This window comes from Orycteropus afer, unplaced genomic scaffold (assembly GCF_000298275.1).
Source record: "Orycteropus afer afer isolate SDZICR_OR568_19922 unplaced genomic scaffold, OryAfe1.0 scaffold00191, whole genome shotgun sequence".
In the NCBI taxonomy this organism is placed as follows: Eukaryota; Metazoa; Chordata; class Mammalia; order Tubulidentata; family Orycteropodidae; genus Orycteropus; species Orycteropus afer.
The window spans coordinates 4,690,188-4,700,043 of NW_006921778.1; the positions used below are offsets into that span (position 1 = coordinate 4,690,188).

Below are 9,856 nucleotides of genomic sequence, written 5' to 3' on the forward strand. Positions count from 1 at the left end.
ACTACCAGGGTATGTGCTGAGTGTGTTGAATTTCATAAAGGACAAAAGAAAAGTAAGAAAGAGAATAGTCTTAAGTATATCTTTGTGCAAATTCTTCCCTCAAACCAGCTAGGTTCATGCAGAGCTGGAAAACCTCAAATGCCTCCCAATGTGGTGGGTTTCTAGGAAGAGGCTATTTCTCATGTTCTTTTGCACAGGGAATGTCCCACTGGGACAGTCCTTATCTCTTTCAACTACTTTGGAGCCAGCAAGGAAAGGGAAGGCTGGGAGTGCTGAGGCCTGAGCCAAAGGGTCCTCCCTTTCTCTACTGTAGCAGTCTGCCCAGAACCTCCTGCTCCCAGCCTACCTGTAGACATAAAGCAGAAGAAGAGAAGTGGGACACACACTTCCAAACCTTGAAAAGAAGGGGAAGAGCCTTGCCTGGCCCTTTCCATCCTCTCCAATAACAGAAAAGTATGGCCTATAGTTGAGTAGTAATGGAGACATTAGTCAACTTTCCAAACATAGCTGTGTGGTATAGTGGTTCAGGCATTTGTCTGCTAATCAAAAGATCAGTGGTTCAAACCTATCCACTGCTCTGCAGAAGAAAGATAAGGCAGTCTGCTTCCATAAAGATTTACAGCCTTGAAAACCCAGTGGAGGTTACTATGAGTCAGAACTGACTTGATGGCAGTGAGTGTTTTTCTTTTTTTTTTTGGTCACATTTCTCCTTCTGAAATTCTAGAGAGAGTGACAATCCAGAAGACTCAGTGCCTGAATGCCTCCTCTTTCATCTCAATCATGTCAGAGAAGTTGTACTTTGGTGACAGAGGTGAAAAGTTTGTGTCATGTCAGCCTGAAACACCAAATATGGGAAAAATGTCACACTGAGTGGAAATCCACATGCACATATGAGTCTGTGCTTGCATGTGCACACATACACATGGTGCAAATATACTTCAGAATGGTAATATTTTAATGCCACCAGTGACAGTTTAGGAAAATATGGGATTTTACAAGCCTCAACTATGAATATACAGTTCAGGGTAGCTTCAAGACTTTGGGTAGAACTGTAGTGCTGAGAGTTGAAGAGAGAGTTTGGTCTCTGACCCTTCCTGATTCAGATCTGCTCATTGCGGTGGTAAGAAGTAAGAATGAAAAAGAACAATATTCATTCCCCAGTGTGAAAGTAGGCACTCTGGTGGTGTAGTACCTAAGGCATTTGATTGCTAACTAAAAGGCTGGTGGTTCAAACCCACCAGCCACTCCTTGGAAGGAAGACTGGGCAATTTACGTCCATAGAGATACTGCCTTGGAAACCCAAGGAGGGGTCACTATGAGTTGGGACTGACTTGATGGCAGTAAGGTTTTTTTTTTTTTAGCATAAAAGTATATACAAGCAGAAGGAATTCTATGATGCAGCCTTAAGGATTCATTTTAAGAAACTATGCACTTAGTGTGGCAAATAGAATTAATGATCTAACAGGCCCAGCCCTGCAGATTTTGGCTGTGGGGTAAAAGAGAGTGACCAGAATTGCTGGCAGAAGCAACAGAATGACCATCATTCCAGCCCAATGTAATCTTTATATTTTTTTAATTTTAAGAGCTTGTTTTAAATTCAACATTATGTGTATAGTTAGTTTCACTCCCCATTTACCATGTCCAGCCCTAACCCTTTCTCCTCACTTCCCTACCCTGTAACCCTCCCCTTGTGCCTCTCATATTTATGCACTCCTGTTTGTCCTGTATTTCCTCAACCTGAATGTTGGTCCTCTGGTGCCCTGTGGTCCATTGTTCTAAGAGATGTATTATCATAGAGTATGTGGGTGAAGCATCCTGGGTTGGGTGGTCTGCATGTACATCTTGTTAACTATTGGGCTGAGAGCCAGCCCCTGGGGGTGAGCTTTATTCCAGGGGCAGAATGTATTCCAGGGCCATAGTATTGGGGGTCTCATCAGACTTCCTCTGACCAGTAATTCTGGTCATTATTGAGTTTCAGCCCAATGTCATCTTGAGCAACAGTAAAGTCATGGCACAAAATAGCCTGATAGTGACAGGTTAGATCTTTCACAAAGGAGAAAGTAAAATGCTATAATGTAGCAACAACTACCTACCACAATAAGAGGGGCAAAATGAACAGAAGTCTCTACACCGAGAGTAAGAATTGAACTTTTATTCATGGCTTTATTTGAAAAATAAGCTGTAGAGTTTATGTACATACAGACAAGTGGATGTAAAACACATCCTCAACCTTTGGAGGGTAAGAGAAAGGATTTGACTATGGTTCATAAGGTAGCCTCATTATAATATTTACTTTCCCAGACAACATCAAGAGAAAATGGACCCTTGGTCCTAATTTTTCACTCTGTTACTTCTGTACTTTGTTCCATTTGGCTCCAAGCCCCTCCCAGGGCATGAGTCTGGTATCTAGAAGTCACAGTCTCAGGTCACCAGTAGGCCACTAAGTGTGCATCAAAGCTAACATGGCACAATTAAGAGATATGCAGATCCACAAAACCTCATCTACCCTGAGACCAGCCCTGCTACCATTACCAACTATTCCAATCAGGGCCACAATAGATGGACCAAGATAGAAAGATAGACCATGGGAGAAAAAATGTGGAAGAGAACTTAAAATTCCTAAAAAAATCTAGAAATAATAATAATAATAAAAGACATGCTGGACTGGTTGAGACTGAGGACTCCCCAAGATTATTGCCTTGAGATAGTCTTTAAATCTTGAGCTAAAACTAACCCAAGAGGTCACCTGAGATAGCTAAATTACAAATTGTCTTACAAAATGATGAAATCACCCTTTTAAAAGTACTGCGTCCTTTTTTTAAAAAATTACCTATATGACCCCACAGTCAACAATTACTTTAAAACAAAGAAGAAGAGAATGTAAGGGGGGCAGAGAAATGAGATGAACAGAAACAGAACAATCAGAATGTAAACAACGAAAATGACAGCATACTGTGAAGAATGTAAACAGTTATTACTCAGGAACTGCTACAGAAATTGTTGAATGAGAACCTAAGCTGTTGTGTAAAGTTTCAATAAAAATACAACAAAATGTTATTTTTAAAAAAGAGAGAAAGATGCAGGTCCAATGGCACAGTCCACTGGAAAACTAACTCTTGCCAGGTAGACTTCATCGACTGTTACTTAACTAAAGGTTAAATAAAAATTCTCCAGGTTTAGGGACTGACAGAAGTTAACCTGGAACTAAAGTATGTCAGTTGTGAGTAGCACTATTATTTTCACTTTGCAGCTACTAATGCTAACTTTAAACCAATACCTACTAATGAATGGCCAGCCTTCTGGTTAGCAGTCAAATGCCTTAGGCACTACACCACCAGAGCTCCCTCCTTAAATGTATCAGGATATAATAAATATCTTATATAATTTGGTAATGGGCTAGTTGAAAGGAACTTGATGGATTTTTTTTTTTTAACCATTATCTTCAGGACATTATAAAATGTTCCTCAATTATCACAATTTTTCCTTCATTTTCCCACACCAGTGACTGTATCATTATTTCATGAATTCTAAATTCCAGTTTTGTAGAGTGAAATAATTTAATTTGCTACCTCCATCTGTCCACATTCTTTTACACCTTTAATGCTTCAGTCCCCCTTAGCATAATTTCAAAATAAAATTGCAATGGGTTCATTTACTTTGGGTGGCAAACTCAGCTCCTGTTTGTGTAGTTCAGTTTTTCACTGAATGACACTAACTATGATATGTCACCTACATAATTCAGGTGACAACATTCTTTGCCCAGTGTAAAAGTGAAGTCATGTACAATCAGAAGGTATTCTATGATGTAACCTTAAGGGTTCATTTAAATGAATTATGCATTTAGTGTGGCAAATAGAATTTATGATCTAACAGTTTGTATTTTCATAAGAAAAAATACAGTTCTCCATCTCTCTAAATTCTTCTCAAGCTTTTAATGCATTCTAGAAACAGGGAATTGAATAGCAAAAATATCTTCTGATAGTTTTTATTAGCTGTTTTACAGGTTGCTTGTTAGACCTATTTGCCCTGGCCACTGACCAAAGAGAACTTAAGAGTTTGCTATCTTGCTTGCAGGTGCTACTCTAATTTTTTCCATTCCTGGCTCATATTACCTGGACACTACTACACTTTCAAGATCATTATACATATTTTTAAGCTCTTTCTTTCTTACCTCCCCGCAAAAAAATCTCTTTGCAGATTTTGATGTTACGGTTCCAACAATAACTGCAGTGCCTTCTGTCAGCTGAATGTCTAAAGCAGAGCTCTTGTCTGCTTTGCTTTCAGCTCTTGTCCTTTAGTGAGCAGTGAGCACATATCACTGTATATTCCATGTTTTGTTCTGGGCCCTTTACTCTGAGCCCTAGGCCTTCCATTCTCATAGATTAAAATCATGTAAATAAATGGTAACCCAATCTACTTGTTTTGAATTGAACTCTTAAGCTCATTGATATCCTGCTTTGTAGTTGTTCTACAGAAATCTTCATTTGCAGACACTCTTCTGTCATTTTTGCTTATTTTTTCCTTATCATCTGTATTTCCATCAAATTTTTGGCAAATTTCCTGAAATGCCCTATTTATTATTAGACAGGAGTTTAGGAATGGAAGTGGAGATAACAAAGAATGAAGTGTTTAGACCATTTTCTCCCAGAGAAATTTGTGTAGTGCATTAAACCCAAGGTGCTTGAAAACCTAACAGAGGTAGGAAACAAAATCACAGTCAAAATTCATTTAAAACTTTTCTAATTAGAAATGAATCATTTGGGACTCTTTAATGAATTAAAAACCCATTTGCCCTTTGAAAGGACTAAAACTTTCATTATTTTAGATAAGATGAAAAAGAGTAAAACAAGAGCAAGCTTAAAGGTGGTTGTGAGTTTCACATTCATCACTATCTTCAAACACTGAATTGTCCCCCAAATTTTCTATGTGTTGTAAAGTAGAATGAGACCCAGAAAAGTTCTGTACAGAAATTTTGGCACCAAGAAAATTACAAAATAAAAAACAATGCTCATTTTCAGAAAATTCTTTCACAAACTACATTCAGTGTGCAATGAATAAATAAATAAACAAATCACTGACTGTCAGAAAGTAATCTTGCCTTCTTTGAAGACTGTAGGGACCTAGAAATTGTTATGGCAATGACTAACAGCTTGCACAAAATCTTCACTTACAAGATGTAGGTGATTATTCCTACAGACCACATGTCCACCTCAGGTCCATAGGCACAGCCTCTGAGAATTTCAGGAGCTGCAGAAATAGTGAAAATTGTGTTAAATTGGGTCTTAAAAATCAACATTCATATTTGAATAACAAGCAATTAGGAAGCAACTAATTCATTTAACAAAAACTTCAGAACTGTTTTGTAACTAACCTTTTCTCTCAAACCTAATTATGAGGTTGCAGATACTTATGGCCATTTGGGTGGGAGAGATTATAATCTTTCTGCTTTTGGGGTACATAAGAATATAGCTACCGACTTTAATATTCTACATTGGAATACTCTGATACTCAATTTGGATACTCAAATTGGATAAAGCTACATTTCTGGTAAAAACAAACAAACAAAAAAACCCAACCTTACTTCAAAGGAAGCTTTATAAATAGAAAACAGGAAGAAATGAACAGAGAATATCTAGCACAGTTAAAGGGACAAAAAGGCACCTGATGCTACCTCAAGATCTAGAACTATTTACAGCACGGGGCATCTGTGAGTTTGGATCTCACTGTGCAGAACATGGGATAGGCAGATGGTGGAAGGGGTTGGGAAGTCTCTAATACTGAAAGGTTGGAACAGGAGCTAGAAGAGTCTCTGACACATATCCAATGTAGAGAGCTGTAAGTGGGTCCCCGGAAGATCAGCTGACTCCAGGCAACCTGGGGGGCTATGAACTGAGAAGGGGGGGTCCCTTCTCTGTGCACAATGAGGTGGTTTATATCAGTCATGTTCTCTGTTGTGAAAAAGCAAAATCTCAGTCATGAAATGTTCCACTAGGATCCTTCATGTTTTCACTATGTGCCAAGGATTGGGGATTCTGCTTGTTTGCCTAAGAAGGGAAGAAAAGTGAGGGTTCCCCTATCAATGGAAAAAGACAGCTTAGATCTATAGCCCTGAGTGACTTTTTCTATTTTGAACAAAAGTGTTTTGTAGATGTTGGTATGGTCCCTGGAGAAGGAGCTGACCAATGAAAGCTAAAGTTTCCTTAAGAGAGGCCTAGGGTGTATCTCATCCCTCCCTGCACTGGGTGCAGAAGAGCAAGCAAACTAGATCTTAGTCCATGAAGGCTGAAAATGTCATACAGTGTGGATTGTCAAAGTGAGCTCTGAAAGGAGACTCTGGAAGTGTAAAAGTACCTCATGGGATTCTGGTCTTCACATATGGGAAGGAATACAATGGATTTTCCACAGAAAGATTGCCATACAATCCTTTAGCCCCACCCTTTTCCAATTAGAATTTTTTCTTTCCCACAGAAGTTATGTTACATAAAATATAGACAATAAAGAGCCTGTAAGGTAAAATGAGAGTGTGAATTCTAGGACTCTAATAATTTAGCAAGATCCAAGATTCATTCTTTAAGGAATTTTATCTGCAGCTGTTTTGTTTATCTACACGTAACTAATTCCTAGGAAACCTTCCTTTTAAGATTTAATTAACATAATTAAGAGAAAATGTTCAATGCTAACACCATTCACTTTTGTCAGGTTAACTTTCATTTCCCAGGGCAATCTGTGCCCTCCAGAAGGTTCCTTTGAGCCCCAACACTGAATTCTGTTTCAAAATACTTTGCTCATATTGCAAAGGGAACTCGGGTTAGGCTGCTGCTTCTGCCAAGGGCTGTCACTGCCTTTTTTTGTCACTGGGAGCTGTTCCAGTCAAGGAACTGAATGCATGCATATTTCCTTCCCACTTAGCATCAATGATTCTTATCTGGTCTGAAGTGCTATCCAGTCCCACACTGACATTCAAACATAAATACAAAAATATATTGGGGAAAGTTTTTTATTTGTTCTGAGTCTTGGGTTTCATCTCTAAAAGGTAAGTGAGTTGGACTAACTGATTTCCAAGTTTACTTTGAGTCTTAACCTGCTGTCATCTGTGATATTAGTAGAGATCCACCACCATCACCTGTGGCCACGGAGTGGATTCTGGCTGACGGTGACCAGAGTAGAACTGTGCCCCATAGAGTTTTCAATGCTGGATGTTTTTGGAAGTGGATCATTAGGCTTTTTGGCTGAGGTACTTTTTTGGGGTTAGCAGCAGAGGGTGACAACACTTTGTACCCAGTAAAGAGATTAAAAAAAAAAAAAGTCCATTGTCATTGAGTCAATTCTAACTCATAGTGATTTTACAGGATAGCATTGAACTGCCCCATAGGGTTTCCAAGGCTGTAAATCTTTACCTTTCTCCCATGGAGAGGTGGTGGGTTCAAACCGCTGAACTTTTGGTTAGCAATGCAATGCTATTCCCACAGCACCACCAGAGCTCCTCAGTGAAGAGATTAAACAAACAAACAAACAAACAAACACACTCATTGCCATAGAGTCAGTTCCGACTCACAGTGACCCCTCCTTGGGTTTCCAAGGTGGTATCTCTACGGAAGTAGATTGTCCAGTCTTTCTTTTGAGGAGTGGTTAGTAGGTTTGAACCCCAGCCTTCTGGTTAGCAGTGAAATGTCTTAGGCGCTACACCACCAGAGCTCCTATCTCAGTGAAGAGGTAGTTACTGGTAATTCAAGAAAGAAGAGACGACAAGCCTCTACCTGCAAAACCTATTGCATTTCCCATTCCTCCTGCTGAAGCTGCTACTGTGTCTCCTGCCCTACATGGACTTTCTTCTGTTGGCTACTTCTATCTTGTGCTGTCCAGAAACTCATCTGGCAAAGGTCATTCCATAGTTCTCTATCCAAGAGCCACAAGTGAAGTGAATACCATAGAACACTATTCTTTTTGGATCCACTTTTGGGTGATCTGTGTTTCTCATCTGATATGGCAGTATTTAACCTTGTTTCACAGCAATGCATGTGCAGCCTGATACCCCTGAGGCAATTCATTTCCTCACAATGCATGATGTTGCAATGTTAAGTTTACTTGTGATGTGAGAGGCTCAACTTATTGGGTTAATTGAGACAAAGGGAATTCAGGATGCTTTTGCCTTTCAAAATTATTGTTTTTTTAAAAAAAGAACTTGTAATATTTACTAATTATAATATAAAATTTGCATGGAACATAGTATAAAAGCCTCAACTCAATAGTATCAACAATTAGATACTATGCTCAATTACTATATTTTAAATGACTAATTTATTTAGCCTTGACCTTCTGCATAAAGGCTTGCAAGCTAGCTCAACCCTTCCCAAGAATCAAATGACTTCCTGGTATAAATCTCAGGTACTGGTACTCCAAGTGCCCCAAAGTCTCCTAAGTATCAGATATCCTTGCCAGTGCTTCTAGTAATTTGTGATCTCCTTAGAGTGAGAGATGTTTGATTACTTCCAATTTAGTTCAAGAAGAGACATCAACTAGTCCACCTTTTGATGCTGTAACCACTCCCCAGAGTCCTTCATATCTTTTCTTATCTCATTATCAAAACAAACCAATAAAAATAATAAGAAGAGAAAATCATTTCAAAGTGTAATAAAGTGTTTAAAATGAATTTTAAAGAAAGATTAATGACACTCTTTTCTGATTATTCAATAATCACTTTTTTTCATTTTTTTGGCTGTCTTCTAAATGGATCTAAGTTTTCTGTCACATCCTAAAATTACCTTATAATTCATGTTATTACTCATTAAATACTAAATACCAGGGCACCTCATACTTCAATACCCAATACAGAATAGTTTTTTTTTTTTTAAATTAGTCTTGGAATTGCCAAGATACCAGACTTAACTTTAAAAAAAATCATAATTTTAACTGAATATAAAAATTATATCTCAAATCCAAGCTACAATAAAAATATTTGCTCATCAACATAACACCTAGACCACAGAGTGCTGATTTATTTTTTGTAGGATAATGGCATCATCAAAACATATAGAGATTAGGATGAATTTCAGTTTCTCAAATCAAATCATTACAACTAGTTCTGGAAATGGTCCTAAAATATAAAGCATCACCTATGACCCATAGGAAGGAGGTCACCAGGGCTTTCTTCAAAGTGCTTCTGGGTGGGTTTGAGTTGACAACATTTTGTTAGTAGTCAAGTGCTTAACCATTTGCCACCAGAGGCTCCACCCAAAGAGAGAGATAAAGGTGAATGAAATCAATGGGTTCTTTCATTCATCCATTAAATAAATCACCAAGTATTTATTATGTGCCTGCTGTGTGATAGTGTTGTTGTTGTTGTTATGTGCCGTCAAGTCGGACCTAACTCATAGCGACCCCTCCTTGGGTTTCTGAGGCAGTATCACTATGGAAGTAGATAGCCCCATCTTCCTTCTGAGGAGTGGCTGGTGGGTTTGAACCACCAGCCTTCTGGTTAGCAGTCAAGTGCCTTAGCCACTGTGTTACCAGAGCTCCCTGTATGATAGTAGTAGCTGGGTAATACTGTGGGAGTAATGCCAGAGGAGCTAAAGAGAATAACTTCTTGTCAACAAAGAGTTTCCAGTTTGGTGGGGGAGGAAGATGTTCATCAAATGGAGAAATACAAAATAGTAACTGAAGTGCTTGGAAAGAGAGGGTTCAAAGTGGCCTGACCTGGTGAGGGAGGTAAAAAAGATGATCCAGAGGAGTTCCGGCAAGATGGCGGACTAGGCAGAAGGACTGCACAGACCCTCTTCAACAAAGACAAGGGAAACCAATTGACACAGACACAGAAGATAATCTTGGACCCCTGAGCCTTGAAGGGAAGGATACAGAA

The 9,856-nt window shown here is 38.8% G+C and overlaps 1 protein-coding gene across 1 annotated transcript in view; it reads right to left on the bottom strand.

Annotated features, from left to right (window-relative positions):
• CAMK4 (calcium/calmodulin dependent protein kinase IV) overlaps window positions 1-9,856 on the bottom strand; it is a 453,274-nt gene that overhangs the window by 20,003 nt on the left and 423,415 nt on the right. The window contains exon 8 of the mRNA XM_007947593.2: window positions 5,172-5,247. Within this exon, the coding sequence (XP_007945784.1) occupies window positions 5,172-5,247 (76 nt within the window). The remainder of the gene's footprint in view (window positions 1-5,171; window positions 5,248-9,856) is intronic.